General features: G+C 32.2%; 1 protein-coding gene across 4 annotated transcripts in view; it reads left to right on the top strand.

Moving 5' to 3' along the window:
• Window positions 1-19581, top strand: part of EXOC1 (exocyst complex component 1) — a 56558-nt gene extending 36977 nt beyond the window's left edge. For 2 of the 4 annotated variants that reach the window (XM_011362621.2, XM_023532100.1), the window contains exons 10-19: window positions 1908-2013; window positions 5957-6001; window positions 7212-7375; window positions 7942-8049; window positions 9236-9312; window positions 9792-10020; window positions 13776-13959; window positions 14496-14695; window positions 17074-17268; window positions 18897-19577. In XM_011362621.2, coding sequence (XP_011360923.1) covers window positions 1908-2013; window positions 5957-6001; window positions 7212-7375; window positions 7942-8049; window positions 9236-9312; window positions 9792-10020; window positions 13776-13959; window positions 14496-14695; window positions 17074-17268; window positions 18897-19049 — 1461 coding nt within the window. In that variant the 3' untranslated portion in view covers window positions 19050-19577. Of the gene's footprint in view, window positions 1-1907; window positions 2014-5956; window positions 6002-7211; window positions 7376-7941; window positions 8050-9235; window positions 9313-9791; window positions 10021-13775; window positions 13960-14495; window positions 14696-17073; window positions 17269-18896 lie in introns of all 4 variants that reach the window. The other 2 variants (XM_011362620.2, XM_011362622.2) reach the window with 2 other exon arrangements.
• The last annotated feature ends 1497 nt before the right edge of the window (window positions 19582-21078 follow it).

Genomic DNA, 21078 nt, shown 5'->3' with positions numbered 1-21078 from the left:
GTTTCTTTTGCTGTGCAGAAGCTTTTTAGTTTGACATAGTCCCATTCATTTATTTTTGCTTTGACTTCCCTTGCCTTTGAGGTCAAATTCATAAAATCCTCTCTGAATCCAAGGTCTATAAGTTTAGTACCTAGATTTTCTTCTATGCAATTTATTGTTTCAGGTTTTATATTTAGGTCTTTGATCCATTTTGAGGTAATTTTGGTGTGTGGTAAGAGATAGCAGTCTAGTTTCATTCTTTTGCATGCGGCTTTCCAATTTTCCCAGCACCATTTATTAAAGAGGCCTTCTTTTCTCCATTGTATATTTTTGGCTCCTTTGTCAAAAATTATTTGCCCATATATATGGGGTTTATTTCTAGACTCTCAATTCTGTTCCACTGGTCTGTGTGTCTGTTTTTCTGCTGCTACCATGCTGTTTTGATTATTGTTGCTTTGTAGTATAATTTGCAGTCAGGCAGTGTTATACTTCTAGCCTTGTTCTTTTTTCTCTGGACTGCTTTGGCTATTCAGGGTCTTTTGTGATTCCGTTACAAATCTGATGATTTTTTGTTCTATTTTTTTTAATGCCATTTCTATAAGAATTTAAACTTGAAAAATGAGACTTTAAAAAAGTGAGCCCAGTAAACTAGGAATTACTTTTTGCTTTTAAAGCTATGCAAGGGTCATGAGAAAGAATTACCCATTTGAGTAACTTTTCTTACAGAGACAGTGTGAATTGAAAAAGCAGTCTATATTATGTTTCATTCAAATACTGTTTCATAAGGATATATCTATAAAATGGGAAATGGTGGTGAACTATGAGTCAGTATACAGATATTTACATTTTATATCTTTTGAAAGGTGCACTAGATGTTTATAACAAGGTAAACCTGTTCTAAAACTCAATGTATTAACTTGAAATAATAAAGGAAGTTGAAGCTTGAATCCATGATAAATTTAAAAGAATAGCCAGGTATGGTTTTTCTGCTGTAGATTTATTTATATTTAGTCAAACTATGTGTATGGCATGTAATTTAGTACTTGGAAAACTATATGGTCTCCCACTGTTGAAGAATCCTTCCTGAGAGTATAAAATATTTTTATGTGATGATAAGCAGATATGAAGAAATGAATTTATGTGCTAAATAATAGATGTTTTCATTGGAGCTAAAATAAATTTGTCTATTAAAAATAAATTACTTAATTATGAAAACATATATTAGTTAAATTCTTATTGAAAACAACCTATTTTAGGGTACAGTGAGACTGAATGTACTCCTTTGTTGCCATTGACACCATCCATTGGTATAGTAATTTTAGCGCAACATGGCATCATGGAGGAAAAGTTAGATCCCCATACTCTTTGATCCTATAAGTCCACCTTTAGGAAATTATTCTAAGGAAACAGTTCGTTAGAAACGAAAAGCTTATTGAAACATTGCCAAAAAAGAAGAAAAAAAGAAACATTGCCTATCATAGCAAAACACTAAAACCACTTAAGTGACCTATGTTAGACAACTGGTTTACTAAATTGTGGTACATCAACAGAGTGCAATACTTTGCAGTCATTAAGGTGTGAGACTGGAGAAATGTGATTGCTCTGACTCATATCCTATACATGTGATTGCAACTATATTTAAAATGTGTGAACGTTAACGTAGAAAAATGAAAATATAAATGTGATTATGTTCTTCATATTTTTGTAAATTGTTAATGTTATGCCTATTTACTTTTTTTTAAGACACAAAATAGCCAACTTTTTATATCCTATGAAATGTATCAAAATTTTAGACTGAAAATTTGAAACAAGCATGAAAGATTTGGGGGGATTTAAAAATGGAAGTTGTTATATTTATTTTATTAATGAGAAGTACATGTTACTTTTAAGAGTTTCATGGATTATTTATCGTGTTATTTTTATTTAAGAATTACATGGATTATTTATCACGACTGTATGAGAGAGAAATTAAAGATTTCTTTGAAGTTGCTAAGATCAAGATGACTGGCACAACTAAAGAAAGCAAGAAGTTTGGTAAGCTTAAGCATCTCAGTTCATTGTTTTCTATTCTATATAAAAATGGTTTTATTTATGACAGCTAATTCTAAGACTTTTTAAGCAAGGAGGAAGAAGATACAGTGGAATTAAGGAAAGAGTAAGTGATGCATTGGTTTGATTTTATAGGTATTTCACAGAAGAAATATGCCTGTAAACATGTTTTTTTTGCTAATTAAAATTCTGCAGTATGTGAATCTGACAGTAATTGTATATTTATGCATTAATTAAAGTATGTATTCATAGGAAAAGCAGTTGGCCAGAGAATGAAGTGCAGTCTAGTAGAGAAAGTATTAGACTTAGAGAGACATGATGAGAGTTAAGTTTCTGACTTCCTAAAAAACGTTTATTTAATAGTTGTGGGCAAATCACTGATCTCTTTCTTAAGTCATTGCTTCCTGCAGGGAAATGAAAGTGATCCCTGGCTTCTTACTTCTCACTGGCTATTTTGAATCAAAAAAAAAAGTTTTTTTCTCTCCTGCCAAGAGGCTATGAATATGTCACCCAAATTTCTCCTGCGACTATACTTTATTTTTCCAAAGAGATATTGTAGAAGCATATTATTTGTTGTTGCTTCTAAATATGCGAAATAGACAAACAAACAAACAAAAACACGTGATTTGAAAGGATAACCAGTGAAAGTATCAAGTTGTGAGGAAAGTGATTTGCCAAGGCCACATTCTGCTCTTGCATGTACCCATCTCTGGAGTTCCTTTTGGATGGAGTTCTGTGCCTATGGAGTCAAAACCTGGCCTTAAGTGGCTACAATGTGTACTCCTCAATGTGTCTGCATAGCTCCCTTTAGAATAATGAGCTTAGCATTTGCTTGTTGAAAGGAGCCTGTGCCCTAAGCAACTTCAGTAATCAAGAAACAGGAATGCAATTGAGAGCTCATCTTTCCATTCTTTTCTTTAGGACAGAGAAGACTGTCTCTAGTGGGTAATTATTTTATAATTCACTGGTTGGCTGGTTTGTTTTTTTTTTTTTTTTAATATAACACTAATATATTGATTATACTAGTCTGGACTTTTGAAATGGTTTGAATCTGTGTACAAATTTATTACACTTAGGTAAAGATACTGATGAGGATCTTGGGACAATAGGCTTTCGGAAACAGAAATGCTAACTCATCCTAAAGGTTAATTGTTCTTAAACAGCAGTGTGTTTATATCCTTGTTAATGTTTCACTGTGGATGTGTTATGCTTTTTTTTTTTAAGTAAACAGCATATTATTCAATTCATGTTTAATGTTTTCATTTAGTATATTTGTCACCTCTTGCTAGTGGACCATTTTATTTTGAGAGAACTCTTCCACAGTATATGAAAACCGGAGGTAAAAGGGAAATCTTTCTAAAATATCTCCATAAGAGGTCATTAATCTCAGTTTCATGATAGTTTATCAAGCCTAAGATTCACATTTAGCTAAATGACATAATAAAAATATAATTTAAATCAATTATAATAGTATCTTAATGGTATCATTGCATTAACCTGAAACCTAAATATTTTCTTACCTCTTGAAAAGTTCTTAAATTATCTTGTTGAAAATATTTTCAAATTAACATAATACAAGTGTAGAAGGCACTTTTATAGTTTTAAACCTTAAAATTATATCCCTTCTATGTATCTATTAAATAATAAGGGATGAGAGTACTTTGTGATGGTTGATGATACCAGAAAATTATATAATTTCAGTTATTTTGATTTCAGCTGTAAGAGAAGAAAAACTAATAAACAATTCAAAGGGTGAAAACGGTTTGGTTCATCTTCGAAGATCTAGCTTGTTAGCATTTAAAAATAAATTTCAAGTTAAATACAAATGACTTAAGTTCTAAATAAGGTAGAATATAAATTTTAAAAAATTTAATTATGTTTAAATCCATTTTTAATAGTAATTATAATTAAAATAGAAACCTGAAATTTTAGAAATTTAACTTTTTAATGAGTCAAAATTAGTAATTATAAATAATATTTAAATGTGTTCTGTTTTTCACTTGCTCTGAAAATGCTGGGTCATAGAAGCTAATAAGAATAGAAAGTCAAATTGGATATATGTTATAAAAATAAATTGTGTAGTCAGAGATTAAGGGGACTACTCTCTTTTTGAACCACTCTGGACTCAAGTCTTTTACATCTACTTAGTTCAATAATTCAAAATAATTTAATAGATATATAAAATGCCAGTAAGTATCTTTTCTTTATGAGAAGGTCTTTATGTAGGCCATCGCCTTTTTTGATTATTAGACTTTACTTTGACATCCTCAGAGGAGTTATTTCGACATCCCCAAGGTTGTTATTTTGGTGGGTTTTTTCTCCTATGTATTCTGCAACTGTACGTAATGATATGGCAGGCAAAGGAAATTTAGTAATTATTTTAAAAATCAGTTTTTTCTTCTTACAGCTAAGATAACATACATACACTTATTTTAGTCCATTAACATATACATTTACATAAGCACTGCGTCTCTCATATTTAATATTCTAAAGTCTTAAAAATAGTATATCAAAATCATTTTTTCATTCTGTTTCTCCGCAAAGAAATTTTGTTGATTCCTAATGGAGTCTTAAATAGAAGACTGAATTCACAGCTGGCTGGAAGATTCACTCGTTAAATATTTATTAATTACCTATTATATAATAAGCACTACTAGGTTCTGAGCATGCAGCAATGAGCAGAGACCTTACCCTCATGAAGTTTGTAGTCTACTAGGGATTATTTAAAGATATGTAAAAGTTTATGTTAATATTGTTGCTTGCTGCTGATAAATAATACAAACTTTTTATGAGCCCCAGATTACTACTGTATTCTTTATTGGCTACTGAAAAAAAAAGTATGTGAAGTATTAGGCCTTGCTCTGGAACTGGTGACTTAGTATAGTGACACCTTTAGGCCACCAGAAGGTACTGTTCAGATTGGCCAGCTAGTAGCATTATCCTTGTTTGCCTCTTTAATGTCCAGCCTATATTTCATATTTCCTCGAGCTTCAGGTAGCCAAGGCTAGAAAGATACACTGTCGTTGATGTGACAAGTTAGTAGCTTATGCTTGGGCTTTTGCCTGGAAGTATGGCAGTGACAGTTGACACATTGTTGTCTGTTTTTAAAATATTTCTAGGTTATGTTCTTTAATTTTGTTTCATTCTATAATTTCTTTGACTTTCACATCAGCTTCTAATTTGAGTACAAAATGTTTCACAAGATGATCTCTGAAATTGAATGATATTATATAGAGAGAAGTTTTAGAATAAAAGAAATGCTAAATGATCCTTGGAAAGCTCAAATTCCTGTATTAAACCTATTCCCTTGGCTTTACCCTTCCATCCACTCATCTGGTAGTGTTTTGATATATACCTTCTATATGTTCACAAATCAGTTACTAAATAGTGCAGCTTGATATTTTGAAATGGTTTTAAAACCCGCTCATAATTTTATCAGATGTAGTGTAAAATTATTTAGTACAGTGGAAATTCCTTTCAGGAGCTTTCAGGGAATATGTAATTGTTGATGCATTTAATATCTAAATCTATATCGTTAATAAATTTACACATTAAGTATTACATTATTTACTTGAACCATATTTTCTTCAGAAACCAAACTTGCAGTCTTTTAAATTTAAGTATGCCAGCTACATAAACTTAAAACAATCATTTAAAAGTATAAGGGTGATTTCACAAATATAGGTATTTTTATCTGAATACTTGAGTAAAATAGTACATTAAAAGACTAGTGAAGTTTTTTCTCATAATTTTTCAAACAGTAGCTGACCAACTAAACATATGTTGCACCTCTTGTTACTTGATGCTCATGGTTCTTTGCATGTGTCTTTTAAACTAGAGCTTTAACTTCCTCTTGTGCATGGTTTGTGCAAATTGCAGTTTATTAACTTGTCTTTGTCTTTGATGCTTGCAACCTAATCCATCACAGCTACACTTCCTCGAAAAGAAAGTGCTGTCAAACAGGAAACAGAGAGTGAGTATGCTTAGTGTATTAGTAGGTATTCTCAAGTTTGTTTAATGTCTAGAAATTAGTTTTGTCTTGAAAAAAGTGACACCAAAAATATTGATTGCTCTGAGTTGCCAGGTATTGGTGAAAGAAAACCGACACGATGGTAGTGGTGTGGCTACATCAAAGAAATATATGGTGGGCAATCAGAAAATTACAAAAAGTCTTAACCAGTATACCTCTGTTTTCAGGCTATGGTTAGAAACTAAACATTCTTTTACATGTGGTCAGATTTTGCGAAATGAAACCAAAGTTTGTCTTTAATTGTCCTTATCATATCTTCATTTGTCCCTCTGACCATCAGCAAAAAATATAGGTTAACTGAGAGACTTAAGAATAAAAAAAAATTTTATTTGTATTTAATTCTGAATCAAAGTTTCACATTTTCTTATACAAATAGAATCCTTTAATTCCTTGACATGTGTAGAATATTATGTAGCCATATTGTTCTAATTTTTCTTCTTGGCTATGATGGATACCTATGTTTATACCTAAAAACAGATGTCTCATATTAATATAGTTAATGATGTATTATTATATTTTAGTTGTATTGTAAATATAACAAGTTTTCAGTGTGTTTTTTTCCTTTTTGTTTAGTTTTTAAAGAACTGTAGTTAATCAAGTCACTTAATATAAAAGCAGAGTCTCTGCATTCAGGAACATATTAAGTTGAATTGTATATAATTGACTTTTTTGTAGGGTAAGAATGATGTAGTTCAGCAGTTTCATATGGTTCAACATAATATGTTGATTTAACGTGGAGGCGAGTAATGGTGGAATATGGCAGTTTTCTTCAGAAATACAACAAAGTCATGTTAGCTAGTATATCCATATTCATGTCTTTTGAATGGGAAAGATTCTCATCTACTTTAGTCTAGAGCTATCATTAAGCAACTTTATGATGAGACTGGGCAGGGCATAGGTTATGTGATCTTTAAGATCCCTTTCAGTCTTTTTCTATAGATCTGTCTAGTTTCACTACTCTTTATAATATGCTCAGGAATAGGACACAAATGTTACTGAAAGAAAAGGACACTACAGCCTGTCCCATGTGGTAGACTTGTGCAGTAACTTATATGAGCCCTGGAAGACTGAGACAGTGGTAGGTAGCTCTGATTTATGCTATGGGTCTTCTATTCATGAAGGTCACAACTTTCAAAGTTTTATTATTTCTTAGGTCTTCATGGAAGTTCTGGGAAATTAACTGGATCTACTTCTAGTCTAAATAAACTCAGTGTTCAGAGTTCAGGGAATCGCAGATCTCAGTCATCTTCCTTGTTGGATATGGGAAACATGTCTGCCTCTGATCTCGATGTTGCCGACAGAACCAAATTTGATAAGGTAAAATAAAATAACAGGTACTTCTTAAATATTTATATTAGTTTTCTAGCGTTAGTTCCTTATTGCTTTAAGTATGTTCAATGATTTGGTCTCCCTCAATTAACCATGTCTTACTTTCCAATTCTGAATCTGAAAAAAATACTAGTCAAACAGCAAGTAAAGTGAATTATCAATTAAATGATACTGTAGCTTTATTACAGTTTGTTATAATTCATAAAATACTTGCATCTCAAATTTAAGTTCTCTGAGCAAATACAAAGAGGAAGTAACAGCTTTCATGAAGGTAAACTGTTCTCTGCAATGTATTAAATAAGCTACAAGTTTGTCTCTGTGTTCCTCTTTCCAGATTTCAAGTGAATAATTGTTATGAGTTTTATTTTATATATGTTCTGGCCCTGTTATACCTTGATAATACTGCATTGTCCTGTCAATCTTGGAAGAGTTTGTTTGGGAGATTCTTTTTCGATTATGGATAAAGCATTTATGGTCCCTACATAAATTATAAATTAAAGGTGAAATGTTATTTTAAGTATTTGGTGCAGTTCTTTCATTTTGGTTTTCTTCAGATCTTTGAACAGGTACTAAGTGAACTGGAGCCCTTGTGTCTAGCAGAACAGGACTTCATAAGTAAATTTTTCAAACTACAGCAACATCAAAGTATGCCTGGAACTATGGTATGCCTCATGTTTATTTATTGGCTAGTATTTATGATCTGTAGCATAATTAGCCTAATTAATATGTTGTCACAATTTAAATATCAGAACAGAAAAAGAAAGAATTTATGATGTAAGGACTTTTAAAATCATTTTTGTTATACCACAAGATAATAAAAACGGTAATAGCTTGGGCATCTATCTTAGGCCTAAACATTCTCTAAGTTATTGGGGGTGGAGGGTAATGTCTGAATTTACTTTGCAAAAATAAATTATTTGAAAAGCAGTTTTAGCATTATTTTATTAATCATCAAGAAAAATATATAATTTTCAAAAAAAGGTGTTTGATGTTTATTATACATGGTCTAGCAAAAAAAGAAAAAAGAAAAAGGAGGGAGAGAAGGAGGAAGTTAAGAAAGGAAGGAAAGGTGAGGCCTCGAATCTGAATCTTTCTATGGCTTTGTTACTAATTAGCTATGAGACCTTAACCAATTATTTAATCCCCAGTTTCCTCATCTCTTTATTGGATATGATAATGCCTATTTAGCATTCCTCTCAGGTGGCAAAAATATAAGAAAATGAGAAAATATTTGCTAGGACATTTTGAAGAACTTAAAAGCACAATCCAAATAAAGTGATTTTAAAATTAAGGTCATCTTTAAAAAGAGAACATCAAAAGCAGTCACAAAATGAATGAGAAATCTCAAATGGTTGAATGTATTATTGTAGATGGTGATAGTAGTACATTTACTTACTTCTTAGCTTCTGTAAGAATTTTTGATAGCATTTTTTAAATGCCAAAGTTTTATTAGAATGATTACTGAGATTTGCTTTAATTTTTAAAGTTCTCTGTTGAAAGTTGTTTCTAGACGTTTTCTGGTTTTGTTGAGCTGCCTTCCTATTCTGACCTCCCCCTCTCCCAGCCTCCTTTACCTTCTCTCCCCTCACTTTCCCCTCATGTGCACACATACAAACACAACTTCTCACCCCACAGTTATTCTTGGATAAAATCTAAGAAAGCATTTCATGAACATTCTTAAACAGCATACTAAATTACGTAGTTTTATCAGTAATACTACCTTTAAAAATCATTATTTTTCATAATGTATTCTTTCCTAGGAATTTTAAGACTGAGCAGGCTTTTGCTATATAAACTAGTCAAATTGTTGGTCTTTTATCATGTAAAGTACCTGAATAATTTTTGCAGACTGAAACAGATGACCTAGACGGAGGAACGTTATCACGGCAACATAATTCTGGCGCACCACTGCCTGTTTCATCTGAGTATGTGTTTGTTACTCTCTGTCGTTTATTTTGGAAAAAAATAAACTTTTACATTGAGCATAGAGGAGTGCTGCTCAATGAGGAGTCCAGATGGTTTTCAGTAACCTGACAGCACTCAGAGCACCAACATGTGTCTTACTGAATTAAAATTGAAAATTGGTACTGTTGTATGTCTTTGCAGTTCTCTTTTACTCTAGTAATCACAAAAATTGCAATCAATTTTGATGTTTGCTGGTAAGAAGTAGCATTTGAATTGCCATGTATTTCTCAGAAATCACAAAGCGCATTTCAAATCCAGCTTTACAAATGACAAAGTTATTTTGAGTATAAAACTTAACTTCAGAAAATATTTTTATATGGGAAATCATTAAAACTATGGAAATATTATTTTTAGTCTTTTCGTATATATGCAGTGGATTAAAGATAAATACACCTGAAGCTTGTAGTAACTTTCTATATTTTGTGTGTTTTCTGAACAGGAAAGATATGATTCGTCAAATGATGACCAAAATATTTCGCTGCATTGAGCCAGAACTGAACAACCTAATTGCATTAGGAGACAAAATTGATAGCTTTAACTCCCTTTACATGCTAGTCAAAATGAGTCATCATGTGTGGACTGCACAAAATGTGGACCCTGCTTCTTTTTTGAGTACTACTTTGGGAAATGTATTGGTGACTGTCAAAAGGAACTTTGACAAATGCATTGTAAGTTTTTTTTAAAAAACTTAAAATTCTAATCATTTCAAAAAATAGGGAAGTGTATTTAAATCAGGGGATTTACAGCTTTCCATTGGGGGAGCTACTGTTCACATCTCCCAAAGCCTTGAGCAGGGTGTGGGCTACAATATACATGAACAGAGGTAGTTCGATGGTACTATGCTAGTTAACTTCCCTTCTACATGGTGAATCTTGCCAAATTCTGGAGTAGGTAGCATAGAGACTCCAGCTACTTAAGAGATCCACTAGGTAACTGAAATCTCACTTAACTGATTGGTGACCATATTTATTGAAACTATCATTTGGATTTATTGTTGTTATTTTAATATAGTCTAATAAGAAAATTAATAATTGGATTATTTCTATTGATTGTTTAAATTACTTATTTAATTTGTTGATTTTATGTTTAATAGCTTTACTTAATCATTGCTTAAGAATTGTTTTTATAATAACTTACAGCAATTATCATTTTCTCCTATAGAAAAAACAAAATCATTAACAACTTTATTTTTGTCTTTAGGTTTTAGTAAGCTTGTAGGTGTGAATTGGGCTTGGCCAGGTTCTAAAAAGAAGGTTTTTTTACTAATGTATATAGTACGTAAAAGTGGATATGTATCACGAATATTTCTCCCATGTAACTTTTAAGTTATATCCAGCTCTTGAATATCCATAGAGTAATAGGAGATAAAAATATTAAGGGCTATTAAAATCCTTATCATCTTTTATACTTTTAAAAACTAAAATTGAGTGTTTGAAAGTATAAAAGCAGTCTGTTTCCACTGTAGAAACCTAAAGGTCCCCTCAGTAGGCATGTTACTCCCCCTTCCCTACCAAATGATTTTACTTGCTATTTGAAATACTATGAAATTTGGCCATTTACTTATCTTCTTCCCTCCCCCACCTTCTCCAGAGGTGATGATAAACCTAGAAGGTCTGTTATAAGCTAATAGCAAAAGGAAGGGCTACCAAAGGCTAAGATAATGAATCCCATGTGACGTAGCTGGAACACTGAATCTTAAGGACACTGTACATTTCCACAGTATGAAGACTTTGTTTCTTTTATCAGTAAAATATAACTTTATGTAATACCTCTCAACCCAGTAGAACATAATTATTAAAAGCATAAGATGTAGTATCAGGTAGATGTGGATTCATATTAAGTACTTAGCACATTGTCTGGCACAAAATGAGAGCTTATTAACTGATAGCTCGTAATGGTGGTGGTGGAGGTGGTGGTGATAGTATTAGTAATTTAAAAGATTAAAGAATGTTCATATTACTCTCAAGACAGGACAGTGGGCAGCAAAGTAAAATTAACCTAGCCAAAGGTATAAACTCACATTTTCTTGTAAATTGCATGTGTTTCTAAAAGATCTGCCTTCCGTCACTAAAGGGAAGGATGGTTTCTTTGGCTGCTTGTCATCTCTGTCTCTTATTTTAACTTGTATCTTCTCACAGTTTCTGGTAGATTGTGTGCGCTCAGTAAGTGTTACATATTTTGGTATTTGGGACAAGATCAAGACCTAGGGCATACCTTGAAAAAGTAATGAATGAGTCTGTGTGTATTGAGCCAAAAGTATGAATGTCAGATAATTGCAGAAAATGGAGGAGATAGCACCTGAGTTTAGCTCTTTTCAACCCCAGGTGGTCTGGGTTTTTTTTTGTTTTGTTTTGTTTTTTTACATCATAGGTATGCAACTTTACTTCATGAATTAAACTAAACCCCTTATGACAAATAACAGAATTAAGTCAGAATTAGAAAATACTACTATTTACTTAGAAGGAAAAATGACAAAAGGAAAGCTTCAAAACCAGAATGTGCTGCCATGTTAAGAATGTCTAATGTGCAAAATACTGCAAAGCAGGCATTTTTACCAAAGGGTAATATCACTAGGACATATGGATTGCAATTATTAACAGAAAACTTTGTAATATAAAGGTGCTCATGGAAATATTGGCAAGGATTCAGAACAATGAGGAGGTGCTTTTAGAGTAAGGCTCTGGGAAAGAAGGGCACTGTTCCCAGGTCTTCAAAGAACAGAGCTAAGAAAGCTAGCCTAGCCTGGCTAGAGCTAAAATTAGAAAGTAACTGACACATCAGGTTCTACCAAGCTAGGCTCTGCAGCCCAGTACATTTCTTAACTGTGTTTAATTTGCTTTTCAGGATTCCTCACACTATAGTGATATAGACTTGTACTCAACCCTATGAGAAGGACATGATTTAGTTAAATTGCCATGGACAAAGGATGGACAAGTAACATAATATGTGGCTAGCATCAAAGTCGTAGTGTTAAACACTGAATAACCTACATGTCCTTCTGGTGATGGCAGTATGATTTGGCAATCAGCTGGAAATTATGCGCAACTTTAGCTTGAATTTTTATTTTTGTGAGATTTAGTTCGTTGATAGCTCTTTTTTAAATGAGCCATTTACCCTACTAGTTACAAAGCCCAAGAAGACAGCTGTCCTTTAGAACATCTCCTATTAATATTCAAGTATATTCAGGCTATAATTACATTCTGTGCATTTAAATGCCACAGAACAAAAATCTTCCCATAGCTTAATAGCAATAGACCAGCATTCACAAATTAGTGCTTACTATGTACCAGGCACTGATCTAGCACTTTGCACACATTATCTCATCTAATCCTCACAACCCCCTCCCTCCCATACAGGGTAGACACTCTGAGAAGTTATGCTGCTTTCCCCATGTCAATAGTTAAAAAGTGAAGGAGTTGATATTCATACCCCCACAGTTTGGTTCCAGTGCCTACAGTCTTATACTACCCTCCTCAGTGCATCCATTTTTACTCCTCACAGTTATTAATACTGATGAAGGAGAATAGTAGTAAAGATAATAGGAAATGGTTAACAGTACTCACAGGGCTTTCTTATACGAAATGCCTGTAGCCTAAATAATTACTTTTCTAATCTGTACATCATGTGGTTTTTAAGTTATAACCCCAAAAATCTCAACACAATGAAATTTTAGGTAGAAGTTGAAAATGATCCAACAGTATTTGGCAGTGTGATTCTTACTACTAATAGATTTAGATGCCCTGAGAGGTACACAGAACCATAATTGAATCCATGGATCTTTTGAACCCAAATGTCTGGATTCTATGTGAAACATCTCTTATGTACTTTGTCACCATCATACGCAAGCACTTTGCTGAACTCATTTAGAATAAGTTGTGAATAGATAATGGAAAACTATATAATGCAAATCCATAGTAGAAGTGCCTGTTTTCCTCTCTGTTCTCACACCCAAAAATACAGAACTTGCTTATCCAATCATTTTAGGCGAATGAAAATTGGAACTGGCTATGGTTCTCAAAATTGGCCCTGTGGCCTCCAACCAGAAGTAACTTGGAGAGATCCTATGGATGCTTTTATCGTCTGTGCCCCAAAATGGGCAGTAACCTTATACTTATCTTTTATAAATGATAAAAAGTTTATTGGTTTTTACTTTGAACAAAGACAAGGTTCCCAGGCCTTGATTACATCTTGTTTTAAATTGGATTTTTTTTTCTTAATTTTCTTAAAATATATGTACTTTTTAATCTATAGAAGTAGTTTTTCTTCATTAATTCTATTGTATTAATCTTTAATTAGTAAGCATCCAAAATGTTATAGGTACTAAATGATCCTCTATGATGTATACATTTGGTTATAATTATATATGTTGCTTCTAAGAAGTTTTCTTGGCTATTTCTTTTCCTTGTTTTCTGCCTAACTTTAGAGTAACCAAATAAGGCAAATGGAAGAAGTGAAGATCTCAAAGAAGAGTAAAGTGGGAATTCTTCCATTTGTTGCTGAATTTGAAGAATTTGCTGGCCTTGCAGAATCAATCTTTAAAAATGCTGAGCGTCGTGGAGATCTAGATAAAGCATATACTAAACTTATCAGAGGAGTATTCGTTAATGGTAAGCTTTTGTTATGTCCTAAAGAATTTTTTGGTTGGTTGTTTTTATTATTTCTCATAACTCAGAAGTTGGGAAGCAGATATGTTCATTACTTTTCATATTCTAAAGTCTTTTTTTAAGTTTTCTGAAATTAAAGATTTCTTAAATTTGAAAAGCAAGCAGTATATAAAATCCATTCTTATTCATCAGGAAACACTTACATTTTAGAGTACATATGGGCTTATTATACAAAATTGAATTTATTTTTATAAACACAAAAAATGACCTCCCAGATTACATTTGCATTTTAGCAAGAGTCTTCTGGAGGTGACAGGCAGTGATGTCTGTGTGACCTTAAGCAAATCAGGTCACTTTAGGCCTCATTTTTCATATCTGTCACATGAGGTAGATTAATGCTAAAATACTATAATTCACTGTCTTCCTATGTCAAATCCCACAATTGAAGTATAGAAACAGTGTGAACATGTCATTTAATTTGAAATAAATGATTCGATTGCATATATTCGAGATGTTTTAATTTTTCTGTTTTGATTTAGTGGAGAAAGTAGCAAACGAAAGCCAGAAGACGCCTAGGGATGTAGTCATGATGGAAAACTTTCACCATATTTTTGCAACACTTTCTCGTTTGAAAATCTCATGTCTAGAAGCTGAAAAAAAAGAAGCCAAACAAAAATACACAGATCACCTTCAGTCTTACGTCATTTACTCTTTAGGACAACCTCTTGAAAAACTAAATGTAAGTATATTTTCATTTAGTATATTTTTCCTGATTTCGAACACATACATATATGTTTGTATATGAATACAACAGATATTTATCTTAAATTTGCTCATATATTGATGCAGAAGAATAATGAAGAAGGGACACAGTTACTGAAACTGCCAGTGTGCCAAGACAGTGACTGCTAAGTACTCCACTTACATTATTTCTTTTTGTTCTTATAAACAATGATATGGGGTAAAGATAGTATTATTCCTATTTTATAAATGAAGAAACAAAGTAAAAAAAAAAACTTGCTTGAAGTTTTAACTGGCAAGTAGCAAAGCTGGAGGATGAACCCTAGAATAGGCTTTTCTGTTATACCAGTCTTTCTCATTTCTTACCTTACAAATGGCTAATCTTTATCCTTAGTTCAGATGAAAATTTCAAAGCTTTATTGAGATAAAATAAAAATTGTTTTGTTTATTGCCTTTTCCCTTCCTTTCCTGACTTGAATCAGTCCCAGAGCAAGTCCAATCATTAAAATTAAGAAATGATAGTTTTAGAAAACTTTGCAATATAGTACGGGCAGGTCCTCTAATAACATTGTTTCATTCGATGTCTTTTCATTATAACATTGATGAGATGCCAGGAACTTAACTCTTTATATCAATTAGACTATGGTAAAATTGGTTTGTTATGCATCATTTTGCTTAGTCACAGAACCTACCGACGACATTAAGACTAACTGTAGATGCTTAAATGGACCCTTCTAACTTTGTCCACAATGTGATTAGACATCTTTTATAAGATTTTAATTTAAAATTAGTTAAATAAAAAATATATTTCTGTTAACAATTCAAAGAAATATTTAAAAGACATTTAATCAAATGCATAATCAGCTCCTTATAAAACTTAAGGACAGATATTTTAAAATAAAAGGTCCGTCTCAATAATAGCAGTCTCAATAATAGCAGACATTACTATTATTGTCATCGACATTTTATAGATAAGAAAATCAAACTTTACATGATACTTAATTGTAATATCAGAGGCATTCCCTTTAAAATCATATTTAAAGCAGAAATATTATTAGATCCTTTATTATTTAACACTGTTAAGAAAGCTCTAAGCAATGTAATAAGACCTAAAACATAAATAAAAGATACATCAATGAGAGTAAAGATTATATTTACCTATATATAATATTCTGAAATTACTGGTCTCTGGTAAAGTGGTAGGATTCAAAATAAATATATCAAAAAACAATTTATTTCCTGTATGTCATAATAACCAAATAAAAGTTTATGTGAAACAAAAATTTAAAAGCCCCAGAAATAGACTTGTCAAAAAATTATTATAAAATAATGAAGAACAAACACATAATACTTGCTAAGAGAATTTTAGAGAAAAGTAATAGAAGGGGATTTGGCTTGTCAGTATCAAATCATATTGTATAGTGCTCAAATAAAGGCATGCCAATAGATAAAAATTGCATATTTAAAAAATAAATATACTTGAAAGACAACCTGAGAAGAATATTTATAAGCCAGTATATTTAATAGAAAAGATCTTTTTTTAAAATCAATAGGAAAAGCACTAATATCCCAGTTTATAAATGGGCAAGGGTTCTGAATATACTACTAAACATACAAAAGCAAGTTAACTTCATTTGTAGCCAAAGAATTGTGAAATAAAACAACAAATAAACTTTTTTCACTCATCAAAATGGCAACAATTATTTTTTATTGTGATAATGCTGTTGATAGTATGGTAAGGTAGCAGTCTCATATGCTGTTGACAGAAATATAAACTGATTGAACTTTTCTTGGAAGCAATTTGTGTATATGAAGAATCTTCAGAATACTTATAAGTATACTCCTTAACCGAGGAATTATAGTCTTAGAAATTTATGCTGGAAAGTAATCAGTAATGTAAGTAAATACTTATATACAAAAGATATTTATGACAACTGTATTTATAATAGATTTTTTAAAACTCTGAATAGATTTTGCTGCTGGAAAATAAGTGAAAAATACTAAATATCCATTACTGGAGAAATGAATAAATTGTGATTTAGTCATTGGATGGAATATAATGCAGACATTAAAATTTATACTTTAGAAAAAAACAAATTAAATGGAAAATACAGTATACAAAATTCTAATCTCTTCTATACCCACACATCAAAAGACTAGAAGGAAATTTAAAATATTAACAGTGGTTATCTCTGAATAGTATCATAATAGGTAATTATTATTTTATCTTTTATACTTTTTCTATTATTTTATACTTTTACACATTGCCTGGTTTTTATCTAATGAATATATACAATTTTGTAATTGATTTTTTTCTTAAATTTATATGAAAATAAAAGCAATTCTTAGCCATTATTTCTTTTTATTTCTTTGAAGCATTTCTTCGAAGGTGTTGAAGCTCGTGTAGCACAGGGTATAAGAGAGGAGGAAGTGAGCTATCAACTTGCATTTAACAAACAAGAACTTCGTAAAGTTATTAAAGAGTATCCTGGAAAGGAGGTGAAAAAAGGTCTAGATAACCTCTACAAGAAGGTTGATAAACATTTATGTGAAGAGGAGAACTTACTTCAGGTATGCTTAGTTTTTTTAATCATCCTAGATTGCACATACTTTTGTATATTACTGTTTTTCAAAATATTCCTCTGGAAATGCTACAGATTTTCTAATTTTAGTGCAGGAGGGAAGTACAGACCAGATTAAAGAATTCTAAGGAAGAAATGAACAACATTTATATAAACTTATGTGGCTGTTTCTGCTTATTTTATATTTCTGTTTTATTGTTTTGAGGCATTAAGCTTTCTTTTTGTTTGGGGATGGGTTTTTGTAGGGGTTTTGTTCTTGTTATTGTTTTTTTGATTTGAGAGGAGTAATTAAATAGCATATAGTACAGTATACTGGAGTGATTCTCATCATCAGGGTTAGAGTTAGAAATTGGTTCATAATCTGTGCCCAGATTAAGATGTGTGACTTTGGGCAAGTTAGCTTCTCTGAACCTCAATTTCCTTATTTGAAAAGTGGAAATAAGTACCTCTCATATAGTAGACAATAATAGCAGACATTACTATTATTGTCATTGACATTTTATAGATGAGAAAAATCAAACCTTAGAGAGGTGGAGTTATATGACCAAGACCCCAGAGCTGATGGATGGTAGAGCCAGATTTAAATCCCAAATTGAGCCATTCTTTATAAACCATACCAAAGACACAGAAATGAATGAGAATAATTCTGATTTCAACATCTTCAAGGGCTTCATGTGTAATATTAGATTTATGTTAGCCTCTGAAAGTCAGATAGTAATTTAACAGATAAAGTGGGAGAAGTGGCATTCCAGGTGGAAGAAATAACCATGAGCTAAAAGTTGAAAAGCAAAAAGTGTAATACTATTAATAGTCTTAAATTGACAGGAATTTTGGATTTATAAGATTTAAGATTTATAAGGAAAAATCCTAAAAGAATACATTCCTTCAACTGTCAGATAGGGATGATGATCAGAATACCTTTCTTCACCAGGTTATGATAAGATTAAAATAAGATAACATATACATAAAGCGCTTTGTACTGTGCTGATATAGAGTGTCAATAAATGTAACCTATTAGTATTAGCCAATATGTCAATGTGTGTATCAGATTCTATCTTGATGGTTGTCAACATATTATTTTCCACTGCTAGATTATAAATTCCTTGGATTACAGATAATCCATTTGTCTCTCTTGGTGTCTTCCATGGCATCAAGCATTGTTTTGCATCTTCCATTTTAGGCAAAGAAATTTTTAAACTTTTATTCGAAATGAAATTTAAGCATGAACTATTGCATTTCATTTAAACACAGTCTTGGTTCCATACATAACTGTGTATTTCCACATCTGTGTTAGATATTGTAGTAGATATAATAATAGCTAAAATGTAGTGAGTGCTTACTGTGTCAAACACTGTTCTAAACACTTCACATACATTCACTCATTTAATCCTCACAAGAAACTTAGGAAGGTATTACCATCCTGGTTTACAGATGAAGAATTTGAGGTACAGAGTGGCAATATCCCATATCTTGTAAATAGAAGGAACTAGGATACATGTTTTGAAGTATTACACTTGGCTAAATTCTTAAAACATGTCTTAACATTGTTTCTACATACTTGATTATGTATTAATTCCATTCATAGTTTAATGAGTTTTATTTTCATTTTTATAATAGGTGGTGTGGCACTCCATGCAAGATGAATTTATACGCCAGTACAAGCACTTTGAAGGTTTGATAGCTCGCTGTTATCCTGGATCTGGTGTTACAATGGAATTCACTATTCAAGACATTCTAGATTATTGCTCCAGCATTGCACAGTCCCACTAAACCTTATGAAAGAAAAGATAAATGAAAAAAGCACTCTGAGTATACCAGACACTATTCAAAAATATCAGCAATTGTTTTGAGAACCCAGATTTGAAATTTTATGTAGTATTAAATGTCAGATAAATGGATAATACCATACTACAGATATTCAAGAACAAAAGTACCAACTTATGGAGCAGTTTTATTTGACCAATAGGTTGTGTACTAACTTAAAGTGTTTTTTTCATCATAAAATGCCTTTAGCATTTTTCTGTGACTGAATAGAAAATTTTCCTTTATTGCCTAGCTTCTTGTATTTGTAAGTGGTTATTCTATGAGTAATGCTTTGGGAGTTTTTCATCTTTCACTAATTCACTATTGCTTACAAATCATGTAACTACTAAAATATTGTACAGATTTTTTTTCCCAGTGTCTAGCGAATGTGCATATGGATAAAGGATCTCATGATGATCACTTGTAAACTCTGATTTTGAGGATTATGTGATTGTGTAGCAATGATTCTGAAGTAAAGAAATTTTCAAAAAAGTTGAAATTTGATATTCTTAGATCTGTTATATTCTTAACAGGTCAGTACACAAAAAAGTTCATATAAAATTAATACACAAAAATTAATTACATGTCCATTTACTATAAAACACGAAAGTATGATAAGACAATAAGAAAAATCATCTATCATAGCATACAAATATTTAGTATTTAGGACTATAACAAAATGTGCTATGGACTGAATTATGTCCTTCTTGAAATTCATATGTGGAAGTCCTCTCAGGCGACTGTATTAGAGAGAAGGGGGTGCTTAAAGTCAAATAAGATCTTAAGGGTGGAACCCTGATCCAGTACAACTGGTGCACTTATGAGAAGAAACAATGAGAGCTCTATCTGACATGTGAGGACACAGCAAGAAGGCAGCCACATGCGAGACAGGAAGAGAGCTCCCACCACAATCCAGGATGCTGGCACCCTAATCTTACACTTCCAGCCTCCAAAATTGAGAAAATAAATTTCTCTTGTTTAAGGCATTTAGTATATGGTATTTCGTTATGGCGGCCTGACAAGATATGTAAGACCTTTATGCAGAAAATTTTAAAACTACTGAAAGATATTAAAGAAGGTCTAAAGTGGAGGAATATTTCATGTTTCCAGATAAGAACACATAACACAGTACAGATGGCAGTTATTCCCAAATTTAAAGATTCAGTGCATACTTTGTTTCCAGTCTAGCACATAAGCTTGGAAGTCGCCTCTCCATCCTAAGTAAAAAGCTGAACAAACTGAAAAATCAACTCTTAGATCTGTAAGAGAAGTGAAGTCACAAGGCAAACTACTGCTACAATTAGAGAGACTGACAGAACACAACTTAACCAGAGCAGAAACCCACAAGCTAAAATGTCCACAGTGCTGAGGTAGGAAAAATTGAATAACTATAATTGACAAACTGCTGAAGCCTGTGTGTGGATGTCTGAGAAAACTCCAGGGGAACCCAGTCATTGCACGCCCCCACACACACTTTTTTGAGTTTTATCTCCTGTAGCTCTACCAGATTCTCACAGTGAATATCAGGAGAAAAATCTGTGTTTCTGGCAGGGGGAAGGCAATGGAACCATTTTGAAATATGCCAGAGTGTTCTGTTCTTAACAAATCTGCCCTCAGGAGATACTGTTTAACCAGAGCCTAAATGACCTGAGAAAGGGAAATACTCAACTCCAGCTGCCTCCAGCCTTCTACATGAAGGAAGAGAAATACCCAACCAACTTCAACCCACTCTAGTCATTCTTGCCCACCTAAAGGGAGTAGGGGGATTGAAAAGCACAGGTGAAGTTCACAGACCAGAGATTCAGGCTCACGCTCACTAAAAGATGGAGGCTATTTGTAGGACTATAAAACACTTCTCTCAATTTACCACACCACATTACAAAAGACCTGTTCACAGCAGTTCAATTTACCCAGTACATCATGTCCAGCTATCAAAGTATTACAAAGCATAATAAAAGGCAAAGAGATCACTGTGCTCGCTTTAGCAGCACATATA

This window comes from Pteropus vampyrus, unplaced genomic scaffold, assembly GCF_000151845.1.
Source record: "Pteropus vampyrus isolate Shadow unplaced genomic scaffold, Pvam_2.0 Scaffold77, whole genome shotgun sequence".
Lineage (NCBI taxonomy): Eukaryota > Metazoa > Chordata > Mammalia > Chiroptera > Pteropodidae > Pteropus > Pteropus vampyrus.
This window is presented reverse-complemented; position numbering and strand designations above follow the sequence as displayed.